This window comes from Anguilla rostrata, chromosome 5 (genome assembly GCF_018555375.3).
Source record: "Anguilla rostrata isolate EN2019 chromosome 5, ASM1855537v3, whole genome shotgun sequence".
Classification (NCBI taxonomy): domain Eukaryota; kingdom Metazoa; phylum Chordata; class Actinopteri; order Anguilliformes; family Anguillidae; genus Anguilla; species Anguilla rostrata.
The window spans coordinates 28,478-55,365 of record NC_057937.1 but is presented as its reverse complement, the minus strand read 5'-3'; the positions used below and the strand labels follow the sequence as shown (position 1 = coordinate 55,365).

Sequence of the window (26,888 nt, the reverse complement as noted above, 5' to 3'; positions counted from 1 at the left end):
TAATTAACCACTAAGCACACGCCCCCTAGTGGTTGGCATGCCGGCGTGCCTAGATTGCTCAATTCAGACATTCTATGCTCCTGCAATGCTGTATCTGAGCGAAGGCCATCTGATGGAGCAGTCCACACGGCTGAAACATAAAAACAACTCTTTCATTCTAACAAACAATTGAGGTTGAAAAATGATGCTTCTGCCATGCCAGATCACTCTCAGTGCCAGAGCTCAAGGGCTCCTGCTGCCAACTTTAGAAACAGGAGTCACTTTGTACTGCAGCAGAAATCACAACAAAATGACTTACATTTCCAACTAAAATTCCTTTTATTAGCCAATTTATACTATAAAGTCAAGGAAAACTAAATAAATATTATTTGAATATTTAATGTATTTTTAAAGATGCAGAGTATATTTGTGAAGGAACCATTTTTTTAAATTACTAAATTTGGGTTAGATTCCTACACCTGTGCTTACAAATGGGTTGTACTGTACAAACAGCATAAATTATAAAATAATTTTTTGGTGTATCTTAGAGTGGAATGGGCTAGAGCAGAGTGGAATGGGCTAGAGTAGAGTGGAATGGGCTAGAGTAGAGTGGAATGGGCTAGAGTAGAGTGGAATAGAGTGGGCTGGAGTAGAGTGGGCTGGAGTGGAGTAGAGATAAGTGGGCTGGAGTGGTGTGGAGTGGAATGGGCTGCAGTAGAGTGGAGTGGTGTGGCGTGGAGTGGTGTGGAGTGGAATGGGCTGGAGTAGAGTGGGCTGGAGTAGAGTGGAGTGGAGTGGAGTAGAGATAAGTGGGCTGGAGTGGTATGGAGTGGAATGGGCTGCAGTAGAGTGGAGTGGTGTGGAGTGGAATGGGCTGGAGTAGAGTGGAGTAGAGTGGCGTGGAATGGGCTGGAGTAGGGATAAGTGGGCTGGAGTGGTGTGGAGTGGAATCGAGTGGGTCTACAAGGTTTCCCACTGTACCACTGTATTTCCGTAAGTTGCACAACAGGAAGTAGTGAAACTGTGGGGGGGTGGGGGGGTCGGGGCACAACCATGAGGCATGTCTGCTGGGCCTCGCTCAGATATTTTGTTCACAAACACCATCCTGTACATCACTTCAGAAACAGGGACACGGTCATTACACATATTTAAACAACACATCAATAAAACAAACACATGACAAAATGATAAACGCAACCACAACATCTCAGCCCTTAGCACATGGCTACGTCCGTCTTGGTACTGCGCACCAATTACAGCAATCCCATGTACGTTTGACACATTAGTACCCCAACACCAAAGCAAAATGGCCCAGGGCAGAACAAGGGACCAGCTCACCTCTAGTCGTCCCCTTTCACAACATTTCTTACATCACTATCAGAAACAAAGCGGATCTGGCTGGGCCCGGGACACCGTGAGAACATCCAGTGACTGGCTGCAGAGATCAGCAGGAGAGAAGGTAGTGTCTGTGCTTAGTGTGTGTTGGCATCTCTCTTACAGAAAACACATCTTTTGGGTGGGGGGGGGGTGGTGGTGTGTAGCCCACCTCCATACCTCCCCTGATCCTGAGACGCACCGGAAGGTGGATGAATCGGGTCAGGCGGCTCCACTGCATCATTCATCTCCCATTCTAATTACTGACCAAAACACCAGAAAGCCAATTACATTCAGTCTATGAGCCCTGAAGGCCAGAGCAAAGCGCTTTCAGACCCAGCAGTTTCAGCGCAGATAACCAAAGGGGGGAGGGGGGCGGGGGGAGGGGGGAGGGGGGAGGGAGGAAGGGGGCGGAGGCCTGTTCTCTCCCTTTGGGCAGAGGGACCCGTTCAGTTCAGAGCTCAGAGGAAGAGGCCTGCTGGCGGCTACAGCTTCACTGCCACCACACAGGCCCCGGCCCGGCCCAGACACAACGGCGCAACCTGGAGGAGAGAAAGAACGCCTCGTTACACTGTGTTGCATGACTCCTATCAAGCAAGCTGAGTCTGTCAGTTTACAGCTGATGTTCAAACTTACCTGCACCTGATAGCTCCTGTGAGCCCCTGTGAGCTTATGTCGTCTCCCAAGAACAATTCAATTTAAATATGAAACAGACTATATAGTCCTGTATAGTTACTCATCCCGGGACCACACCCCACTGAGACATACTGGACCACACAGGAATGACTCACCATATGACTCCACATCACATTAACCATTTAAGGTGTGACATCACACATTAGAATGTTCTTAAACTGAACATTATAATGCTGATGTCATAATCACTACTGGAAACTGAAGGCAGTGGAGTTCCAGAACACTGACTTCCAAAAAACCTACTCTTGAAAAGGGTTAATCAGCATCTAGTTTACAAAGTGATTCAGCATGGGATGAGAGCTAGGATTAATGAAGTCTGTGACTTAAGTGAAATAAAGAGTACTGGAGTGTGCTGTAAACAAGCATATGAAACACTGGAGATTACTACCCACCAGTGCCTAGAACAGCAAAATGCACTACCAACCAATGCATGCAATATAGATGCAAATTCAAAAGCACAAGCGAGTTCGAGCACACATACGCTGAACCCAGAGTCAGAAGTAACTTTGCAAGTTGGGATGCCATAAAGAAGATAAAAAATACAGTGTAATTTAAAAAGGAAACAGTTGGCAGTGAGACAATAAACAGAGGAAAGTGCCCATAAGCACTGGCTGAGACCAGCGGAGCGGGGTGGGGTGGGGTGATAACACACCCTGTGCCCCACCCACACCCTGTGCCCTGCCCAGACTTTGTGCCCCGCCCACACCCTGTGCCCCACCCAGACTCTGTGCTCCACCCACACCCTGTGCCCCACCCAGACTCTGTGCTCCACCCACACCCTGTGCCCCACCCAGACTCTGTGCTCCACCCACACCCTGTGCCCCACCCAGACTTTGTGCCCCGCCCACACCCTGTGCCCCACCCAGACTCTGTGCCCCGCCCACACCCTGTGCCCCACCCAGACTCTGTGCCCCGCCCACACCCTGTGTCCCACCCAGACTGTGCCCCACCCAGACTCTGTGCCTCGCCCACACCCTGTGTCCCACCCAGACTCTGTGGCCCGCCCACACCCTGTGCCCTGCCAAAACTCTGAGCCTTGCCCACACCCTGTGCCCCTCCCTGACCCCCAGAGACTGGCTGGTTGTCCTCGACACGTTCATTTTCCACTGGCGTGTACTTGTTTCCCCAATTTCCCCCTAACCCTGCCTCATACCATTCGCCTTGCATCCTGTGCTGGGACAGCCCAGATGGCTCCTGTGCACAGCGGTATGCCCGGGTTCGGGTTAGGGTAAAACATGCTCAGTATTCGCCCAGTGAAACTGACGGTGAAGAGAGGACGGGTCTGCACTAGAGGTGGGCGTCGGTACGCAATGCAATGTGACAGCTTAGGGTGATGGCTTCATCACTGTTGACTACACCCGCCCCCCCCCCCCACCTATGAACTAAGGTTATTGACTAGAGATTCCACTCCCCAGGAAAAGAAGTCGGTCTGTAAATCTCCCTCAGTCTCAAATTTGTGTGAGGTGTTTCTCAGCAATGCAAGTTGTTTTACTGCATAGTTTCAGCTGCTGGCCTACCACCATTAATGAATAATGCTACACCCGACCTTTTCAGTGTAAACAAACCCCAGTATCTTAGTTTATTCACAATTAATATTTATAAACCTAGTATCAGTTCTTATATTTTGCTGATACCTCTTTCCTATAGTGCAGGAGTCTCAGGTTACATGTGCCACAGAAGAAAGTTCAGAACAAAAATAATTTAAATTTTGTGAAGAATAAGGGTGTGGTCAGTGGGCCACAGTGATGATGTAGGGTGTGGTCAGTGGGCCACAGTGATGATTTAGGGTGTGGTCAGTGGGTCACAGTGATGATGATGTAGGGTGTGGTCAGTGGGCCACAGTGATGATGTAGGGTGTGGTCAGTGGGCCACAGTGATGATTTAGGGTGTGGTCAGTGGGTCACAGTGATGATGATGTAGGGTGTGGTCAGTGGGCCACAGTGATGATTAAGGGTGTGGTCAGTGGGCCACAGTGATGATGTAGGGTGTGGTCAGTGTGCCCCAGTGATGATGATGTAGGGTGTGGTCAGTGTGCCCCAGTGATGATTTAGGGTGTGGTCAGTGGGCCACAGTGATGATGTAGGGTGTGGTCAGTGTGCCCTAGTGATGATGTAGGGTGTGGTCAGTGGGCCACAGTGATGATTTAGGGTGTGGTCAGTGGGTCACAGTGATGATGATGTAGGGTGTGGTCAGTGGGCCACAGTGATGATTTAAGGTGTGGTCAGTGGGCCACAGTGATGATGTAGGGTGTGGTCAGTGTGCCCTAGTGATGATGTAGGGTGTGGTCAGTGGGCCACAGTGATGATTTAGGGTGTGGTCAGTGGGTCACAGTGATGATGATGTAGGGTGTGGTCAGTGGGCCACAGTGATGATTTAAGGTGTGGTCAGTGGGCCACAGTGATGATGTAGGGTGTGGTCAGTGTGCCCCAGTGATGATGATGTAGGGTGTGGTCAGTGTGCCCCAGTGATGATTTAGGGTGTGGTCAGTGGGCCACAGTGATGATGTAGGGTGTGGTCAGTGTGCCCAGTGATGATTAGGGTGTGGTCAGTGGGCCACAGTGATGATTTAGGGTGTGGTCAGTGGGCCATGTGATGATGTAGGGTGTGGTCAGTGGGCCACAGTGATGATTTAGGGTGTGGTCAGTGGGCCACAGTGATGATTAGGGTGTGGTCAGTGGCCACAGTGATGATTAGGGTGTGTCAGTGTGCCCCAGTGATGATTTAGGTGTGGTCAGTGGGCCACAGTGATGATGATTTAGGGTGTGGTCAGTGGGCCACAGTGATGATGTAGGGTGTGGTCAGTGTGCCCCAGTGATGATTTAGGGTGTGGTCAGTGGGCCACAGTGATAATGTAGGGTGTGGTCAGTGTGCCCCAGTGATGATTTAGGGTGTGGTCAGTGGGCCACAGTGATGATTTAGGGTGTGGTCAGTGGGCCACAGTGATGATGATGTAGGGTGTGGTCAGGGGGCCACAGTGATGATGATGTAGGGCGTGGTCCTCGTACCTGCGTCCACTCGTTGGTCTGAGGGTCGTACGCCTCCACAGTGTTGAGATAAACCTGTCCGTCATACCCGCCCACGGCGTAGAGGCGGTCGCCGAGGAGACACACCCCCACAGCGTCCCTGCTGATGCTCATGGGCGCCACAGCCGTCCAGGTGTCCGTTTTGGGGTCGTACCTGTGGGGTGTGCACATCTGGAGTCAGGGGCTGGGCCAATGTAACACAGTCCCGCATTTACCCCACACAGCCGTACAGCTGTACAGCAGCATTTCTGCAGTAAATGCCTGCCATGTACAGCGAGAGAGAGAGAGACAGAGAGACAGAGGTACAGAGAGAATCTGAGACAGAGAGGGAGAGACAGAGGGACAGAGAGACCGAGGGACAGAGGCAGAGGGACAGAGAGACCGAGGGACAGAGGCAGAGGGACAGAGGGACAGAGACAGAGAGAATCTGAGACAGAGAGAGGGAGAGAGAGACAGAGAAACAGAGGTACAGAGAGAATCTGAGACAGAGAGAGAGAGAAACCGAGAATCTGAGACAGAGACAGAGAGACAGAGGGACAGAGAGAATCTGAGACAGAGAGAGAGAGAAACAGAGAATCTGAGACAGAGACAGAGGGACAGAGAGAGAGAGAGACAGAGGGACAGTAACCCTAACCCTGCCCTCCTCACCTCTCTACGCAGTCTGACAGGCGCGAGGCCAGGTTGGAGGCGGGGGCGTCATGGCCCCCGATGGCGTACAGGAAGCCGTTCCAGGTGGCCACGCCTACCCCGCCGCGCCGCTTGGCCATCTGGCCGCAGCCGCTCCATTTGTTGGTGTGGGGATCAAAGCACTCCACCGACCTGAGACAGGAGCTGCCGTCCCGCCCGCCCACCGCATACAGCCTGCGGAGCACCGCGACAGGTCATCCAATCAAGCCTCAGGGACGGGACGGGACAGGACATCCAATCAACCACCAGGTCCTGACTTTACCGTTGGCTAATTAAATTCACGCTTTCCTTTCTGCCACTGTTCAAGTTCACAGATTCTGTCACTCCTCCTCCTCCTCCTCCTCCTGCTGCTCCATGACCTGAGACCTGGCAGTTCATGTTTGTACCCTACAGGGGACATGAGCCTCAGGTCTTAAGGGAATCACGTATTCTCCTATACTGAAACCTACTCTACAAAAGACACCATTTTCACCATGCAACATTTTTGTCATCCAGGACACTAGCAATTTGTGAAAAAAAGGGAAAATGCTTTCTTCCAGCTAGGTCTCCAGAAGATTATGAAATAACAATGTTTCATGTTTGATAGCTACCAGCTAACCCTCTGCTTTAATTTGTTTGCTGATGTAGCTCCCTTCCAGTCACATCTCCATACTGCATTCTAGAAAGCTCTCTTTTATTGGGGAAGGGTGTTATGGGTAGTATTTTTTGGAAGTATGCAGGATAAGCGAGGGACTGAGTGAACAGGACAGGACAGCGGCTCATGACTAAGTGCGGACCAGCCCTAGATCAGAGCCATGTGACCCACAGCCAGCAGGCATCAACATCATTTCAGCACCTACAGAATAAACACAGACCACACATAAATCCTGAATACATAACACAAAAGACAAACAACATGTTTCATAATATCCCACAAAAACTTTCCAGGTGCCTTTCTCTCTCCGAGCGAGAGTGTGAGACTGGGAGGGGGTGCTGACTCAGGTCAGAGGCGCAGAATCAGTTTTGGGGGGCCCTGACCCCGCAGGATGGGGCTCCTTTCCCGCTGCCTCGTCCTGCTTCACGGTTGTGGCAGAAGTGACTCAGAGAGCAGAATGAGGGCTCTCCCATGCGCGTAATGGCATCCTCGAGCCACAAGGGGGCCCGAGACACCCCTGAGGACTGGTACAGGAGTTCAGAGGGCAGTGCCCCTGATCTCCAGCGCTACCCTTTCATCCTGTACGTCAAACAGCTGTGGCTTTATTCTGTGGCTTTATGAACATTTGCGTTTCTTTCTTAGGCACCGTTGTTCAGGCACCAATACAGCTGACATTAAAAACCCAGAAAACTTTATGCTTCAAATTCAAATCCTGACACGCTTTTCATGTCACGCTGTGCCTTCGGAGGGTGTCGGCTGCGTTTCAAAAGGGAGACGGAATTTAAAGTGCAAAACTGGAAAGTTCCCACCTGAGTCAGCAGTAGATGGAATGCTAATGCAGTGAAATATCAGCGCAGAGTGAAATATCAGCGCACAGGGCACAGTGACAGAGTGAATATCAGCGCAGAGTGCAGAGTGAAATATCAGCGCAGAGTGAAATATCAGCGCAGAGTGAAATATCAGCGCACAGGGAAATGTGCAGTGTGAAATATCAGCGCACAGGGCACAGTGACAGAGTGAATATCAGCGCACAGGGCACAGTGACAGAGTGAATATCAGCGCACAGGGCACAGTGACAGAGTGAATATCAGCGCACAGGGCACAGTGACAGAGTGAATATCAGCGCACAGGGCACAGTGACAGAGTGAATAACAGAAATGATGAATAAATGCGGCTCGTTCTCCTGGCGGGACTCACTTGCCGCTGAGCACTGCCACGCCCACCGTGCTGCGGGGAGTCGCCATGCTGGCCACGAAGCTCCACTGCCGCGCCTGCGAGTCCCAGCGCTCCACTGTGCTCAGGTAGCTCCACCCGTCATGGCCGCCCACCGCGTACATGGGCCCCTCCAGCACCGCCACGCCTGCGCGCACACACAGACACAAACACACAGACACAGGCGCACACGCACACGCGCACAGACAGACACACAGACACACCCACACACACAGACACAGACACGCACAGAGACACAGACACGCACACACACACACGCACGCACAGACACACCCACACACACAGACAAAACGCACAGGCTTTTAATGGTCTGGGAATTACTGTTCATTTATCAGATATAAATCCACATCTACAGTGTGCTACTCTGTAATTAGGGTAAGATTGAGCATCATAAGCGTAAGCCCTCAGTCCTGCGCAATCCAGGAAATCAGTCATTACCCACATCTGTGAGGCCCCAGCTGTCACCATCTGGACCCAGTGTCTGTATGCATGCAGGCGCACATGTGAGTGTGAATGTGCGTGTTCCTCTGAATAACTGCCCGTCAACGGCAAGGTGAACTTGGCTGCAGAATTAATGTTAAGGGAAAAAAATCTCATTGGTTAACATAGGCTGATGGGACTTTTTTTCCCTTAACATTAATGGGGTGGAGCTACTCACCCAGGCCTATTAACCAATGGGAGGGCTGTGGGCAGGGCAGATCACCCAGGCCGTGTCTGAGATTGGATGTGGGGGCGTGTCACTCACCCAGGCCATGTCTGAGATTGGATGTGGGGGGCGTGACACTCACCCAGGCCGTGTCTGTGATTGGATGTGGGGGGCGTGACACTCACCCAGGTCGTGTCTGTTATTGGATGTGGGGGGCGAGGCACTCACCCAGGTCGTGTCTGTGATTGGATGTGGGGGGCGAGGCACTCACCCAGGTCGTGTCTGTGATTGGATGTGGGGGGCGAGGCACTCACCCAGGCCGTGTCTGTGGGTGGACATGGAGGGCATGACGCTCCAGCTCCTGCTGCGGGGGTTATAGCACTCCACGGTGTTGAGGGTCTTGAGTCCGTCGCGTCCCCCCACCACAAAGAGGCGGTCCTCCAGCACGGCCACGCCGAACTGCAGCCTCCGCCCGCTCATCACCGCCACCTGTGTCCAGCAGTCCCTGCGCAGGCAGTACTGCTCGATGCTCGTCGCTCCTGCAGAGACCGGGGGCTAACCAGCTAAAGCACAGCTCCATAGACAATACTGCTCCTGCAGAGACAGGGTGCTAACAAGCTAAAGCACATCCCCATAGATAGACATATCTGACATCACACCTTCAACCTGGCCAGGCCAATAATACGGAAAGGTTAAGGGGGGGGCGGGGTTAGGGTTAGGGTTAACCCCCCTCTAATTGCTGACCATTTCCCAAATATTAGATAATGAAACTTCCAGTAGCTTAAAAAAATGTTACAAGAAACAAACCCCATCAGAATAGGGTTTCAGAGAGAAAGAGACAGACAGGTAACAGGGCTTGAGAGAGAGAGCGAGAAAGAGACAGAAGGGGTCAGGGCTGTGTGCCAGGGCACCTTTAGTGGCATCCATGCCCCCCACAGCGAACAGCGCCCCCACGGTGGCCTTGCGGGGGCGGGTGCGGGGGCTCTGGAGCAGCGGGCGACGCTCGGGCAGCAGGTGGTACTTCATGGCCTCCATCACCAGGCGCTGGCACTCCATGCTCTCCCGGAGCAGCGGGTTCGACTCCATGTCCGCCAGGAACTGGGGGGGGGGGATGTCACCAATGTAACCACAGGATTCTCCTCAAAACTATACATCAGCCTGTTCCCACACGGCATATCACAGACGAGCGACCATAACAGTCTGGGTCAAGCATTCCTTCACTGGCCAGTGTTTGAGTGTTAAATATAATAACCATAAACAATAAGAACTGAAAGGGCACTTGGGGGTTATCTGAACTTAAACTACCTCTGAAACATGATTACTGGTTTATTTCATATCGAACTTGAACTTTCCATTAGTTTTAACTGGAAGTCAATACATGGGTGCACGATGTTGGGATAAATATGACAATCAAAACACAATCTGTGATGGAATATAAAAATGTAATTCCATCCTATGATTTAATGACATGGAGAAAACGCAGAAACAGAGCACGCTCCCTAATCTTGGGCAGCGCTACTGGCAACGTGACCACCACAATACCGCCTCAGTACTATCTGTCTTTACCACCTGAATCTATACACCTGCTGTCCTCTCACAGGAAATATACAGGTAATGACAATTTACCACCCTGCAAGAAATACTGTTCGCAATTCTACTCAAAGTATGAGACTGTGTGCGGTAGTAAATCTTGCAGACATACAGTGCTGTATATCCCTCGAATGATAAAACATGAAATAAACCTTTCTCCCCCCTTTGTGTGTGTCTGTGTGCGTGCGTGTGTATGCTAGTCTGTGTGTGTGTGCCTGTGCGTGCGTGTGTGTGTGCACGTGTCTGTGTGTGTGCACGTGTCTGTGTGTGTGCGTCGTGCGTGCGTGCGTGCGTGTGCTGATTTGCTGACTTGCTGATTCACTGAGTACCTGCTGGGTACTCACCTGAGGAGGCAGAAGGGGCAGGCGGATGTGTGCCAGGAGCTGGGGCAGGTGCTGCTGGCGCGTGGTGCTGTCGTGCTGTACCCAGGCCAGCAGGGCGGCGAGCACGGTCTCCTCATCTGGCACGTTCATGTCGTCAGAAGAAAGTAGCTTCTGGATCTCACCAGGCGGCAGCAGCAAGAACTCCTGGTGCCTTATCACCTCCAGAAAATGCTCCTGCGGAACAGCAGGGGGCGCCATGACTCAGCTGACGCAAGAGAGGTCTGACAAACCAGCAGATTCCAGGGGCATAAAGACAGGGCAAATACATCAAGCAGCGAACAGGTCTAGTTTCCCTCAAATATATGCAGTGAAATCTGGGTGGGGTGGAGCAGAGTAGGGCTGGGTGGGGTGGGGTGGTGTGGGGTGGAGCAGAGCAGGGCTGGGTGGGGTGGGGTGGGGTGGTGGGATGGTGCAGAGTAGGGCTGGGGGGGGGCTGGGCGGGGTGGAGCAGAGCAGAGCAGGGCTGGGCGGGGCTGGGTGGGGTAGGGTGGTGCAGAGTAGGGCAGGGTGGAACGCTCACCATGGTGTAGCCGTGCGCCACGCGGTGCAGGTCCTGGCAGCCCTGGGCGTCGGCGAAGGAGCGGATGCCCAGGCAGTTGGACGGGTGCAGCTGCTTGGTGAGGAAGCAGCAGCAGGCCTGGACCACGGCTGGGAGCTGCAGCAGGCAGGACGCCGACAGCAGGCTCTCTATGGTGTCCTCCCGTAGCTCCAGCTGACCTGCACAGGGTGCACACTGATGACATCACACCCAAACCCCTCACCTGGGAGCATTAACACAGCCCTGGGGGGGGGGGGGGGTTCTACAGTTTTCTCTCTCAAGAACACCCCTGCATGTCCCTTAAAAATAATGATCTAAATTTAATTAATATTACCAGGAGCATGTACTCTGAGTTTGATGTTTCACTGTTTTTTCTGATAATGCAAATTTTTTTTTTTAATTTGAAGCCAAAGAGAACTGAAGGGAAATTTCCATTACCTACCCGAACCCTAACCCATTACAGGTTTGGGTTTTGGTTAACCTAGCCTAACCCTAACCCGTTTCAGGTTTGGGTTTGGGTTAACCTACCCTAACCCGTTTCAGGTTTGGTTTTGGGTTAACCTAGCCTAACACTAACCCGTTTCAGGTTTGGGTTTGGGTTAACCTACCCTAACCCATTTCAGGTTTAAGGTCACTCTTTATATCCATTCGACATAGCTCAGGAGGTAAGAGCAGTTGTCTGGCAGTCGGAGGGTTGCCGGTTCGATCTCCCGCCCTGGGTGTGTCGAAGTGTCCCTGAGCAAGACACCTAACCCCTAATTGCTCCCAACGAGCTCATTGGTACCTTGCATGGCAGCCTTTCACTTTTGGTGTGTGAGTGTGTGTGTGAATGGGCGAATGAGAGGCATCAATTGTAAAGTGCTTTGGATAAAAGCGCTATATAAATGCAGTCCATTTACCATTTACCATTCAGTCGTGGCTAGAGATAAACCGACATGCAGAGGTGTGGCAGTAATTGAGAGAGGGGCTCAGGCTCTTGAAAGGGAAATCTGTATTACCATGGTAACTGTACCTGTATACGCATACTGCACCAGCGCCCACAATGCATCTGGGTCCACCCCCTCCATCTTCACTTCCCCCTGCTTGGCCTCCCTCACGTCTCTGGTGAACATGGCAGCAAAGTAGTCTGACACAGAGGACAGGACCAGTCTTTTGGGGGGTGGGGGGGTGGGATAAGTGAAACAAATGATGATTCAAGTTAATTTAGGCATTTGATTCTGCTACAACAGTGTGATTGACAGCTGAGGCTCTGACAGCATTGCTGTGGCAGAGACTCGTCCCTAACGGCTCATTTACAGAGACAGGAAGGAAGTCTCCTGCATAACGGGCTCATTCTTACAGCCACAGGAAGCAGGAAGTGGCGAGAGCTGTTCCCTCCGTGTGCCTGTCAGGTGCGAGGCTCATCCCACTTTCTCCAAAAAGGAGGGGGGTTCAGTCTTAACCCACAATCTCCAGCAGCCTCAACGGCTGATATCAAACCCACAGTTTCCCTGTGGGGGGGGGAGCTGTCAGTGGCTGAGTGACAGGAGCTATTTTTAGCTCAGCTGGAGGAGGCGATAGAACGGCAGGCTCTTACACAGCAGAGCATCATGGGAGCAGGACCCGAGAGACAGAGAGACAGACAGGAAGAGAAGACAAGAGAGGGTGAGAGACAAAGAGAGGGGGAAGAAAGAGATGGAGAAAGGCACGAAAGAGAGCAAACACAGCACAGCGTCAGGCACAGTGAGCTCACAGCAGAGCTGCGTCAGGCACAGTGAGCTCACAGCAGAGCTGCGTCAGGCACAGTGAGCTCACAGCACAGCATCAGGCACAGTGAGCTCACAGCACAGCATCAGGCACAGTGAGCTCACAGCACAGCCGCCAGAGATGCGCACTAACAGCTGTGTGTAATGCACCTGTGTGTGTAATGCACCCAGAGATGTGCACTAACAGCTGTGTGCAATGCACCTGTGTGTGTAATGTACCCAGAGATGCGCACTAACAGCTGCTGAGAGCAATGCCCACTACCGTGACCGTTATCCTCCTTTTCTGCCTTTTATGATTATTGCTGTGGCCCGGGCGCATCCCTTAGTATGACTGGGAAATACAGTCATAATTTATCATTATCCTCTTACGTAAAAGTTACTGTTCTCTGTGGAAATGGGCCATTAGGTTTCACCTTTACCTCTTGGGAGAGATGCTGCCTCAGTATGCTTCATAAAACAGCGCAGCGTAAATCACTATCCAGCCACTCAATCTTTCGACTGTAAATTAGCCATATGTACCACACGAATCACCCTCCTGAATCAGAACGTCAGACAAATGAACTATTACAACAATAACAGTAGCAGCATATATAAGCACTATTTATGTAGTATGTATCAATAAAGTTGAGGTCACCATATTTACATTTTATTCTTGCGTTTCTCATTTCTACAGGTGTATAAGTCTGACTTGAACTTTTTTATTTATTTATTTTTTTTTACTTTTTTTTTTTTTTGGTAACACACCTGTGCGCTGGGATCCTGCGCTCTCCGGCCAGCAGCACCACGTCGCACAGCTGCTTGTGTCTCAGGTAGCTCTCCATGCGGCGGAAGGTGTGCTCAGCATGGCCCATCGCTTGGAACAGCTCCTCAGGTGCACAGGGCTCCATGGTGTGGCATGAGGACACAGTCTGGCTGCTGTTAGAGCTCCTGCAAACACAGTAAACACACACTCACTCACCCAGAGCCTAACACAGGACCTTACTCACAGAGCCCAACACAGGACCTTACTCACAGAGCCCAACACAGGACCTTACTCACAGAGCCCAACACAGGACCTTACTCACAGAGCCCAACACAGGACCTTACTCACAGAGCCCAACACAGGACCTTACTCACAGAGCCCAACACAGGACCTTACTCACAGAGCCAACACAGGACCTTACTCACAGAGCCAACACAGGACCTTACTCACAGAGCCCAACACAGGACCTTACTCACAGAGCCCAACACAGGACCTTACTCACAGAGCCCAACACAGGACCTTACTCACAGAGCCCAACACAGGACCTTACTCACAGAGCCCAACACAGGACCTTACTCACAGAGCCTAACACAGGACCTTACTCACAGAGCCTAACACAGGACCCTGTATGTCACTTACAGAGCCCAGGAATTACTGCTCTTCATAATAAAAATGCAGCGGCAACTCAATAGCAAGCACAAGTAACTCAATTCAACTTTATTAGTACAGCGCTTTTATGGAGACACTGTCACAAAGACACTTTACTGGAAAACATGAAATAAGAAAAATTGGCCAAGAAAAAAAACAGCGAGTGAGGGTTAAAAAAAGGCACCGATATAAAGCACGGCGTGCAGATGCAGACATTTCTCCATTCCTACAGAGAGGAAGAACAACCCAAACAGAACAATCTAATGAGAAACTTCAGGGTGGCTCTGGGAACTGCTAGCTGCTATAAATAGAAGCCACTTCTCCAGCTGCGCAGGGAGCCGGTTTAAGGTTCTTTCGCCTCAGCGTTGCAATACTCTCTCTCTCTCCCTTTAAAGGCCACCTGAGGCTACTCCATATATAAACCTCAGTACTCCCTCACAATGACCCGCTGAGGCTACTCCATATATAAACCTCAGTACTCCCTCACAATGACCCGCTGAGGCTACTCCATATATAAACCTCAGTACTCCCTCACAATGACCCGCTGAGGCTACTCCATATATAAACCTCAGTACTCCCTCACAATGACCCGCTGAGGCTACTCCATATATAAACCTCAGTACTCCCTCACAATGACCCGCTGAGGCTACTCTCTATATAAACCTCAGTACTCCCTCACAATGACCCGCTGAGGCTACTCTCTATATAAACCTCAGTACTCCCTCACAATGACCCGCTGAGGCTACTCCATATATAAACCTCAGTACTCCCTCACAATGACCCGCTGAGGCTACTCCATATATAAACCTCAGTACTCCCTCACAATGACCCGCTGAGGCTACTCCATATATAAACCTCAGTACTCCCTCACAATGACCCGCTGAGGCTACTCTCTATATAAACCTCAGTACTCCCTCACAATGACCCGCTGAGGCTACTCTCTATATAAACCTCAGTACTCCCCTCACAATGACCCGCTGAGGCTACTCTCTATATAAACCTCAGTACTCCCTCACAATGACCCGCTGAGGCTACTCCATATATAAACCTCAGTACTCCCTCACAATGACCCGCTGAGGCTACTCTCTATATAAACCTCAGTACTCCCTCACAATGACCCGCTGAGGCTACTCCATATATAAACCTCAGTACTCCCTCACAATGACCCGCTGAGGCTACTCTCTATATAAACCTCAGTACTCCCTCACAATGACCCGCTGAGGCTACTCTCTATATAAACCTCAGTACTCCCTCACAATGACCCGCTGAGGCTATCTCTATATAAACCTCATACTCCTCACATGACCCTGAGGCTACTCCTATATAAACCTCAGTACTCCCTCACAATGACCCGCTGAGGCTACTCCATATAAACCTCAGTACTCCCTCACAATGACCCGCTGAGGCTACTCTCTATATAAACCTCAGTACTCCCTCACAATGACCGCTGAGGCTACTCCTATATAAACCTCAGTACTCCCTCACAATGACCCGCTGAGGCTACTCCATATATAAACCTCAGTACTCCCTCACAATGACCCGCTGAGGCTACTCCATATATAAACCTCAGTACTCCCTCACAATGACCCGCTGAGGCTACTCCATATATAAACCTCCAGTACTCCCTCACAATGACCCGCTGAGGCTACTCCATATATAAACCCCAGTACTCCCTCACAATGACCGCTGAGGCTACTCCATATATAAACCTCAGTACTCCCTCACAATGACCCGCTGAGGCTACTCTCTATATAAACCTCAGTACTCCCTCACAATGACCCGCTGAGGCTACTCTCTATATAAACCTCAGTACTCCCTCACAATGACCCGCTGAGGCTACTCCTATATAAAACAATACCGCGAGTACTCCCTCAACAATGACCCGCTGAGGCTACTCCATATATAAACCTCAGTACTCCCTCACAATGACCCGCTGAGGCTACTCTCTATATAAACCTCAGTACTCCCTCACAATGACCCGCTGAGGCTACTCCATATATAAACCTCAGTACTCCCTCACAATGACCCGCTGAGGCTACTCTCTATATAAACCTCAGTACTCCCTCACAATGACCCGCTGAGGCTACTCTCTATATAAACCTCAGTACTCCCTCACAATGACCCGCTGAGGCTACTCTCTATATAAACCTCAGTACTCCCTCACAATGAGCCGCTGAAAGGCACATCTCATAGGCTTTCTGCAGAGGCGGGAGAGAAGTACCCCCCACTATTTATAGACCTCAAGATGTTCAAACAAACACAAGGACACTTCGACACGCCCAGGGCGGGGTTTCAACCAGCAACCCTCCGACTGCCAGACAATCGGTCTGAGCTATGTCGCCCTAATAAATGGAATAAGTACATGAATGGAGAGCGAGAGCCATGTTGGAAAAGAGTACGGAGTCTAGCCTTCAGGAATTCCGCCAGAACACCAGAGCGATTGGGATTCAGCCACTGCTCCAGGCGCGGATTGGGGGGGGGGGGGGGGGGGGAAGCTGGACCCACACCCACACTTGCTACCGTGCAGTTCAGAAAAAGCCTGCCCTTCTTTACAGAGTCACTCAGCTTGGTTTGCTAGAGATTCATAACACAATGACAAAAACACATAAAAACAAACGTGTGTATATGGATAGGTGTGACTTGTTTGTATGGCAAGTTATTCAGCTGTGCATGCCTTATGAAAACGGATTAAAAAAATGCATGCATACACGTGTGCGCAGCTGCATGCACGAGAAGCAGAAGAGCTTCCTCTGAAAAAGCACCAGTATCTTCGCCCTTTCCTCCAGAGACATAACCTGAGGTGAATCTACACCAGTAAACCTGTAGCCAGAACACATCAAAACTGCTCACTGTAAACAATTCCACACTATTCAGATATAGCCAGAGATATTAAATATTCGACAGACAGCGGGCTGAGAGACCCTAGTTTACATGGATTAAAATATGCTCCTAGAAAAACGCGGCAAATACACGTAACAGGATAAAAGACACGCAAGTCTCACTGTTAATATCCAGATGAAAACGTCATTCGCGAAAAGACCTCAAGTAAACTTTATTAGCATAACATTTCCCTAAAAATCACCTATTAAGTGAAGACTCAAATCGGTAGCCTACTGTCAACAGGTAATAACCTAGGTAATAACCTACAATTAGGTACCATGACGACAGTGTGCTTTACAGTATGCTATAAAAGATGTGAACCTGTCACAGCGGGAAATAGACCACAGCCATTTGCATATAGTTCCTGAAAGGGGTGAACATCAATGAACAAACAAACTTATAATGCAACTCATAACATAATGTAGGTTCTGATGCATTAGCCCATATCTCATGTTAATAGCTATGACCAGGGTGGACTGAATCACGCCTTTAATGAGCAAGCTGCTGGGAAACTACATTTAGCCTAAAAATTAAGAATACCGGAGAAGCCTTCCACGGGTTAAACAAACAAACAAAAAAAGCACGAGATTAATTTTATAAATCTGAATGTGGATTATCCCATTGTGAGGCTATGATCATGCGTTGATTGTTAGCATCATCAAAATGCCACTCATCTACACCGAAAATGGGCTTAGCTGTGATCGACTGCATCCTCAAGAGTCTTCTCCTAAATGCCAATATTAATGCAAACCACTACCACGTCCATTCCTCCGAGAACTCGGCTTCCATTACCCTACACATCAAGATAGCAAACAATGCATTACCTAGCACGGTGGCAATACAATGATCAGAGGATTGAAATAAATGTCATAGCATACAGGGATTTAGTAACACTCGACACTGTCAGGCAACCCTGTACATTTAAATCCGAGTCCAATTCTAGGCAACCGACCCAAAGAAATCATTTCATTCACAAAAGTTTCCATGGAACCATTCAAAACGCCCTCTCTGAAATAAACAATGAAAATGTAAAAATCCAAACGGCTCTGGTTTACACAAACACAAACTACATTCCCCACTTGCTCTGATTATCGTTCGTGACGTTACCTGTAAGAGCTTGAGTCGTTATTCCCCTCTTGACGGAGTTCCTCAGCTTCTGGTCCTTCCGAATATTTCGGCTGTGACGGCGCGACCCCTTCGTTCGTGAGCTCTAAGACCTCCAGGGGTTGGGAGGTAGGGACCAAGGGTAGCGCCGATACACTCCGACAGTCCTGTTGGCTAAAGGACCGAGTACAAGCAGATATTGAAGCCGATAAGGACTCGGCGTGGCTTGCCGACTGCAAAAACTTTCTGTTGTTGCTACTGCATGAACTGCGGCTGGTACCGGTGCTGGCATTGTTAGCCCCTCTGTGAACGGGTGTTCCAGCACTATCTGACGTACACTCGACCCCCCTACCGCTGAATAAGTCACCAAGCGCCTGGCTGTGGGGCGGAGGGGAGGTTGGGTGGCCGAACCACCGCCATCGGATTCGTAAAATCTGCTTCACGTCAAACTCCTTCCTGGAGCCAGACATTCCAATTACTCCAGCGGACAAAGGCAAAAGCTCAGCGGTTGTCTTGGCAATGCAGAAAAACAGCGCACGCGACGAACGCGGATTTAGGAGCGAATTAAGGATTAAATATCTGGCGTGAAGCCTCAGGATGAGGAGAGATGTGCAGTCTGGCTCGTGCTCACGCACAACACGCTTATTCCACTCTGCTCCCTCCCTCTCTCTACTAAGAGCGCTTCGCTCGCTCTGGCATAAGCATAGACACACATCCTCACTGACACTAAATAAATATCTCCAAATGAGAGTAATTTGGGAGAAACAATATTTACAACAGTGTTTTAAAAAAAAAAAAATGACAATCAGTTCAAACGTTTTAGTCCAGAGTGCACGTAACAGTTTTCACAAATTGCATGTCATGCAACAGGTGCACATAATTATTGTCTTGGCCCATTATACCCATCAGCCAGGTACTTAGGTACTGAGTCAGCAAACATGCAGCCGTATGAACAGATCAGATTGAAAGCTATGTAACTCACTGTGGATAAGAGCATCGGCTAAATGGCTACAGAAATGTAAAAATGAACCCAAGTGAACCAAACTACAGGCTATAAAGGCCTTTATATTGCTTTGCTGTTCCTGCCTTGAAAACCTGTATGTTATATCTACTCGCTGAATTTGCCCATTGGGGCATTTCCTAGGAAAAACCAAGACAGAGATTAGTTACATCACAGAACAGGGCACTCAAACACTTTGCTTCAGTCTGAAGGTCACTTAACACAGCTATGGGCATACACAAATGCAGGAAACCACAGAACTCCATCTAGCCTACAGGAGGCAGCTCTGAGTCACTCAAGTCAGCTGTCGGTCACCAAGACTTTACATTTGGCATTTGCGATTTGCTAAGAGAGTGCATACCTGTGGCCACTCCCATATAAGCCTCAATCCAGCACATAAAAACAGATCTATAAAAATCACACAGCATCCAAACTAAACCAATTATCATCTTCTCACACCATGTATACCTTGTGACAGTTTACATATGGTTTTCTGTCAGATCAGTCAAAAAAAAAAAATCAGATAAAGGGAAGAGGAGGTGGATAGCGGAGGAAAGAAAGACAGAAGAAAGGGGGAGGCAATATCACCACCATCAGCAGAAACTCTCACTCTCTGGCACACAGAGTACGGCTGAGCAGAATATGGACTGCACGGGGGCAGAAAATGCGGCAATAACTGCCAGCACTTTACAGTAAGGCCATGAGCTTTACGGTACAACCATGCGCTTCACGGTGCGGCCATGGGCTTCACGGTACGGCCATGCGCTTTACCATACAGCCATGTGATTTACCGTACAGCCATCTTTTTGTCAGTCATGGTTGACAAATGTGGGAACTCATCACATCAGAAGACAATGGGAGGATCAATTCAGATTCAGTGCTTCACAGAGGGGTAAACCACAGACTAACAGTAAGAAAGGAAGGAAGGCACACAGGCATCAGTATATCTGTATCTCCATTCATCGAGAGAAAAGGTGCCAAAACCAATGTCTCACATTGCTAAAGGGGCAAGGACGTTTATTTGGGTGAATAACAAAGTCAGGCAGGCCCTATAACTCACACATTATACTGTGGCAGCAATGTTCATTCTGCTGTTTGACATTGCTGAGGCAGCACGTTTTACTGGAGGGCCTCTTTGGGCTCCTGGATTTACATACAGGGTGATTCTTATGACACTAGCATTTGCAAGTATCCCAGGTAGAAATACAAATGGGTGTAAATATCACCACAGCTACAGTAAATCTTTTATGGGCACAGCCTACAAGACATTATCAAGCCTTCAGAAGGGATGATTAAATAATAATAAAAACAAAAACTTTATGAGCAGCATTTTTTTCCCCCAAGGTAAACCCCCCCCCCCCACCCTACCCCAAAGCCAGGATTGGGCTATGGTCATGTGATCTGCTCAGATGCTCTGCCAAAGTAGGCTGGTCTCGCATATCATTTCCAGAAAAAAATATATTTTGGTGAACATCAGCCACAGCACTACAAATAAATATTCAATGCTCATTTATTCTTTTATAGCCTGTCTTCTTAGCTTGCCAGCTCTAAACTGATATCCGACCACAGTGAAAACATAACCATCTAGGTGTCAATGTAATAACATTTGCCTTGTATTTCAGATGACAATATAAAAATAAATAGGTGTGCTTTGCCAGGCTTGCACACGTGACATTGAGAGTGAATTTCGCATGCATGCACTCATGCACGCACACAGACTTTCAGACTTTCAGACAACCATACAGAGAAATGTACACAAAATCCCATTTCTCTACCAGACATCGCATTTCCCATTGTAAGATCTTCAGAAATGAGTCCCCTTCCATCCTGCAATAAAAAAAGCAGCTGAAACTTCCAATCCTGGCATTTCCACAACAACAACACAAGAGCAGAGACTAAGGGATCCTATTAAGTTTCTTCTGTTTTTCTTTGAAATTCAGACCTGGAAGCAGTGGGCCCCGGTGCCCTGCGAAGACTAGCGTGCGAAAACCGTTCAAAATCAATACGAGTAAAAATAAGAGTTAACCCAATCCCTCAGAGGTCTCAGGGTTAGGGTTGGGGTTAACCTTATCCCAATCCAGAGGTCTCAGGTGAGAAAGGTCAGGAAGCACAGCAGGCATGGGAACCTTTGGACACGTTACCTGAGGATCCGTCCACCTATTGTGGATCTACCCCTAACCCTAACCTAACATTTATCACACAAATCCTGCCTTTAAACTCCAGCAGGACTTCAACTTCTGGGTGAAACAGTAAACAGTAGTTTTAAAATGGACCACAGGAGAAAGTGCCCATTTGAAGTGCAGACAGAGAAAATCCATCACCCTTAATAAGCAGATTCTTGGTTCGTCCAACAAAACGCTCTCCCTGGGACTGAAAAGGGTCCACAGAGCAGTCGGTCCTTATCTCACAGAACCATCCGTTGACCTTTCCAAGCTGGGATTTTTGCCGCACCGGTAAACAATGTGCAGTCAGTAAGGGTCAGGGTTAGGGTTGGGTGTACAGGACAGAACTGCATTTGGGGTTTGGTTAGGGTTGGGCGTACAGGACAGAACTGCATTTGGGGTTGTTTTGATGGGGTGTCCAACCACTCGGGAGAGGAACGCCCTTGAGGCAGGAGCCACCCCGAATGCCCTGACCATGGCAACCACAAACTCACCAGAAACAAGGCCACAGGGGTTTGATGGAATCCCTCCTTTAGTAGGAAATTAGTAGAAGTCCCACAACTAACCCCTCCCCCCGCTACCCCCAGCTGGCAGAACGAAAATTCATGACATCTGATATTAAAGTACAAGTTGTTTCCCCTCTCCATAGGGCAGTGAATTCTGTAAAATGCTCCTGCAGGAAAAACGCAGCCTGTGTCCTCGGCAGCTCTGATTGGTTCTTGTCAAGGTGGATCTCTCTAGTCTAATAAATTACAGACCAATAAACCAGCAACATAAAGCAGTGTGAATTATTCATGCTAATCTCTCTCCGGGAAAGCACCCCTCGGCCCACTGGTCTTTGTCTGTGCCAGTTTAAGTGCTTGGATCATTAGCAGGTTTATTTATGCGTCACCAATAAAGAAATCTACAAATGTCCTTCACACAAGAAGAACAACACTATAAAAAGAGCATAAACAGACTATATGAAAACACACAAGAGTCGCATCTGTGGTTGATGCTCAAGTCAGGGAGTCGTGTTTGTGTTTAATGCTCAGGTCAGGTGCCAGGTGCACGAAATGTAAAAAGCATGTGGTGTAATTCGCTCGTTACCCAAACTCTGCGCTACCTTTGAAAACTCAAAGCGGCATTGTGTCTCTTTTGTAACCGGGGCATCTGCAGGTGAGGTCAGGTGGACTGTGCTGAATCAGCCCCTCTCTTCAAAGGCGGTGTGTTAAATGGCTCCCACAGGCATCTCCCAAGGCCATGTCACAGCGCCCACTGTGGATCATTTTCTCTTAAGATTCTCAGTTTTATGTTATGTCTGTGGCATTACCTAGCCCCGTGATTAATTCCAGTGCTACTCAACCCTGGTGCTCCAGAGTCTGTCAGGTTTTCATAGTTGTTCCGCACTTAACTGATCAATTTTAGCAGTTGATGACAAAAATATCGCATTTCAGCTGGTTTCTAGTTTTAAGGCAAGAATACAATCCAGCAGACAGTGGCTGGGACCAAATACCTTATCAGGGGTGATTTTCACACTTACAGCATCATGGAGATAAACAAAAATTCACTGAAGAAATTCAGACTAAGGAATGTAAGTACTAAAAGCAGTATGACCCCCCACAAAATTTAAACATGCAACCACCTGGTGACACCTTTCTGACAGACACAGAGCACAAGTCTCAATGCAGTTGCATACAGTCATTCACGGCTGTGAAATGGAGGGGTCCATGTCTTTTCATCCTGCTGAGAACAGCTCAGGAATGGCTGACGTTTCAGGCTGCCAGTTGTCAAAGGTATGAGTAACGCTCAGGTGGACCGCCGACTCAGCATTCACAGACCCTTACATTCCTTAATCTTCAAGCAGAGGTGTGACTCAGGCTTCCTCTCAAACAGCCCGGACAAGGCCTTAAATTTCCCCCGCCAGTCCGCCGTCCTGCAGCCACTGAATGATTGCTGGTGGCTGCCGGCTCTAACGTGCATGAACGCCTTTAAATGGCCACAATATATTTCACAGGCAGAAGAGGAAATACAGCCACACCCCAAACCCCTACAGGAGTGTCACCTTCGTGGTGTTTAATGGGTCTTCCTCGGAAGTTAAAGTGGAGTGTACTGCACAAGGCAGCAAACCGGGAGGACTGCCAAGCCAAGACATCTGCACTGAGGGAGCAAGTATAAACGGAAAGAGGGACGCATGAAGGAGAGAAACAACGGGGGAGAAAAGAAGACAAAGGAAAAAGGAGAAAGAATAAAAAGAGGAGAGGTTGGGCACATAAGGACACACAGGGAAAGGAGGGATTGGGCACACATCACTTATTCATAGCTTCTTAAAACAGGTGTAATAACGATTCCCGACTCTTTTTAAGGAACTGCAAGTGGGATTTGAACACATTGTCCAGGGTACAGAAGAGCTGCTGACCGCTGCCTGACCTCCTCAGCCAACCAGATCATTCTGCCCTCAGAACAACTTTCATTCCAGAATACACCAGAGCTAAAATATATATAGGCTACATATTACATTTTTAAAATCCAACTCAGCTGTACGACCTCATAGCTGTACCCAAAGAATGGGTCCCCAGAACAGGAAGTTCAGGACTGAAGTGTAGCATCCTACAGTGCTTGCACAATATGTTTGGGTGTTGGTCTGAAGCCAGTGTACTTACACCCAGAATCTGTTGCCAAGCATTCTGCCATGTGGTCTTGTGGAGGCACTTTTTTATTCCTTCATTAACTTCCACTGCTGAGAGTTTCAGCACAAACACACTATTATCCCCAAATGCTTTCACCATAGTTTTGTAGTCAAAGGCTCACCTCTGTTCACCTTCAGAAGTCACCAAGGCATATACCAGAGTATGCAGGTCCTTCTGCTTAAACCCTTCTGTCACCACCTCAATCAGTAGCCGTGTTACCCTGATACTAGGCCATGATACTATCAACTGTGATGCAAATCTGCACATAGACCTCAGCTTCACTGAATGAACGTTAGATAGGTCTACCTCCACAGCAAAGATGTGTGAAATAGCTCATTTATCACTCCCTCTTATTACACGAAACAGTTTTCGTTTGAGTAATTAGCCCATTTTAATTCACAGTAAATGTTTCTGAGACGTATACATGTGCGATTAAAAACTGTCTTTCCCAGCAAGATTTCAATATTGAGAGTAGTTAAAATTTTGGAAACAGTTTGCAGTGCACTTACTTCAGCCTGTGGGAAATTAAGTCCTCTGTTCCCCAAAGAATTTCTATTAGATGGCGACACATGATGCTAATATAAAACAGCTGTCCCTTTTCCCTTTGTGCGCAAGAGTGGCAGCAAGTGCATTTGATTTCCATTGTACGTGCCATGCAGGACAATGTGTTGTGAACATACAGCTGACATTTTAAACCACCAAATGCTCAAATAATTTCCAAGACTGGGCTAGAAAAAACAAATACAGACAATGATGCACCCTACTTTCATTTGGTCCTGTCAGGTGCTTTAAACCATAAATTTAGCTGAGAGGTCATATCTGTTGACAAGAGAACAGCGATCCAATCAGATCACAGCCCCCGCACCAGTCAGGAGAACAGCCATCCAATCGGATCCTTCCCCTGCTCAGCTCCCCTCTTCTGAAGAACCTGCTCTCCTCTGACTGCAGACCTGACCTGACCACACTCAAGCACCGGCTTATTTACAGTCATGTTACAGACGGACGTCCACCCAGGACCCACTGTGGGCTGGCATGGGCCCCATTGTGGGCAGCAAGGAAAGCAACATGATGTTACAGGCAGACGTCCACCCAGGCCCCACGAACCGCCTTACTGGAAAGAAGTTAAGCAGAAGTGCAGTATAACTCTGGGAAATCATTGTGTGATATCCCTTCTTCATTTTTCCTTTAGTAAAGAGGAACCTACACTGTTTTATTAAGGAAAACAAACCTTCTTAGCACTTGTAAAGCGACACGTGGCGATCAATTGTTTCTGTGACAGAATGATTCCAAATGTTCAAATTCTGTACCTGCCACAGCAAAGTCATGCTGACAATGAAAATGTGAGGGACAGGAATCTAGCCAACCTGAGGTCAGAATTAAAATCTGCAATATCCCCACAATTACACATACTTTCCAACTTGTATTTAGACATATAGTCAAGATTTGGTGTCATGTCTCAGCACAGAACCAGAAAGGCCATAGTTTACATCAATTTCTGCAAAACACGTTATTTTGTCAGTTTTTAAGAACACTTAGAAACTGGCAAAATACAATTCACAGCGTTGCATCAATATCACGCGTAAGCATCTATGGGAATGAAACGCATGCCAATAACTGCCAGGCAAATCAAATTTCAAATAGGCCTACATGTTCACCAACTACGTAAACAATCACACAGCAAAACTTGTTATAACGTTAGGCAAATCCGTTAAATAACACAGTGTCCCTCAACTGCATAGCCTAAACATTATAACTTATGCTCATTGCTAGTAACTAACGACACAGTGATGTAAACGACCGCAACTCTCAAATGTCTGAACTCTGGTTCGAAGTTGACCTCACTCGACCCTGCATCCACTGCCTAGCATACCAAATTGCAATCCCCAGGATCAGCAGCTACAAGAAAATGCCGAGGTGGCTAGCCAGCTAACAGGCAGATTACAAATCCATTTTCGTAGACACCCATAGACATGAATGCATTGCAAATAATCGAAGCCACAGTCATGAGACAATTAATGTTTATTCGTGGATCCTGAATGTGCAACGTTAGCTCTTACATGTAAAGCCATCTCGCTTTTTGTACCATGAAATTTTTTCATAACTAGATAGCTACACATAATCGGCTATCCCAGCAGTCGCCTGGTTTGACACTAAATTGGCTCAATATAAACAAGCTAGACCATTAAATATAAGCATTCTGGTTAACGTCTTTATGCTACCACTTCTGACTGGTACTCTTGTAATAACGTGCAGTGAAGTTAGAAGACCAAAAAGAGACCTAGCAAGTTTAAAAGAGTAATTCCCTCTGACGATAACTCGACCAGGATGATAAGCATTATGATATCTTCAGTCAGTTTTTATCTTTAGCTACCAAGCTGAACGTCAAAATAATTTCAACGATGCGTTTTCGTTAACATTATACAACACCAGAGCAAGGCCGTTTAGAACCCCCCGCTTTCCTCCGTGCTCACGCCGCTTTCAAGCCATCCCCAGTTGGGGACTTCCTCTCCCATTAATGGGCTTCATATTGTAGACAGCTGTTAATGCTCTCGTTATCTTCATTTATATGAGTAACATAAAAGGATAATCCGGATTAAATCACATCCTTACCTTCTATAAGAGTCAGATGGGGGCTTAATGCAGGTATTATCACGTTGAATGTTAAGCGTTAATGATTGAGTAAATCACTGACACTAGCGTACCTGCTTGCAATGCATAGTTACGAGTGTGTACTCTTCGACCAGCACTTTTTCCACCCACTTTTTAAAGAAAGTCAGCGTGCAATTTCCCTATGTAACGTTCGGCAGAATCCATCATAATGTGCAAGCTTCCAAGATATAAGGAAGCCACCACCATATCAGCTGTCAGTTTGACTGAAAACTTAAACCGCAGTCAAGCTATAGGTTTTTGGATGAATACATTTTTTTCGCCAGCGACAGTTCCATTTTTGAGGCGCGTTGGTGTGAAATAACGCGGAAGCGTTGCATTACTGCAGAACAGGGACGGGTTTTTACTGTAGGTTCAGCCTGACACGACACGGGGCGTGTTATTTCATAAAATGTAAGAAACCCATTTTATTGAGACTGCAAGCTCACCCGACGTCAGTCAGACACGAAATTCACCCGTCGCTCGAAATATTAAACAGCATTTATTAT

General features: G+C 48.4%; 1 protein-coding gene and 1 long non-coding RNA gene across 7 annotated transcripts; one reads left to right on the top strand and one right to left on the bottom strand.

Moving 5' to 3' along the window:
- Positions 1–294: 294 nt before the first annotated feature.
- klhl5 (kelch-like family member 5) lies at positions 295–26,716 on the bottom strand. Of its 6 annotated transcripts, none has more exons than XM_064334442.1 (12): positions 26,344–26,715; positions 17,906–18,076; positions 13,273–13,455; positions 11,796–11,932; positions 10,766–10,962; positions 10,207–10,419; positions 9,184–9,370; positions 8,587–8,811; positions 7,591–7,753; positions 5,721–5,933; positions 5,055–5,226; positions 295–1,895 (listed from the first exon to the last, which is right to left on the bottom strand). In XM_064334442.1, the coding sequence occupies exons 3-12, from the start codon at positions 13,413–13,415 to the stop codon at positions 1,839–1,841; spliced, it is 1,707 nt and encodes a 568-aa protein (XP_064190512.1). In that variant the 5' UTR covers positions 13,416–13,455; positions 17,906–18,076; positions 26,344–26,715; the 3' UTR covers positions 295–1,838. The 6 variants fall into 6 exon arrangements, with proteins under 6 accessions (XP_064190512.1, XP_064190513.1, XP_064190515.1 ...); XM_064334443.1 differs by having other exon boundaries at positions 26,436–26,715; XM_064334445.1 differs by lacking the exon at positions 17,906–18,076 and having other exon boundaries at positions 26,436–26,716.
- Positions 7,254–7,446, top strand: LOC135254375 (uncharacterized). Its single transcript, XR_010329859.1, has 2 exons — positions 7,254–7,284; positions 7,346–7,446. It is a non-coding gene; the product is annotated as an uncharacterized LOC135254375 (long non-coding RNA).
- Positions 26,717–26,888: the final 172 nt, after the last annotated feature.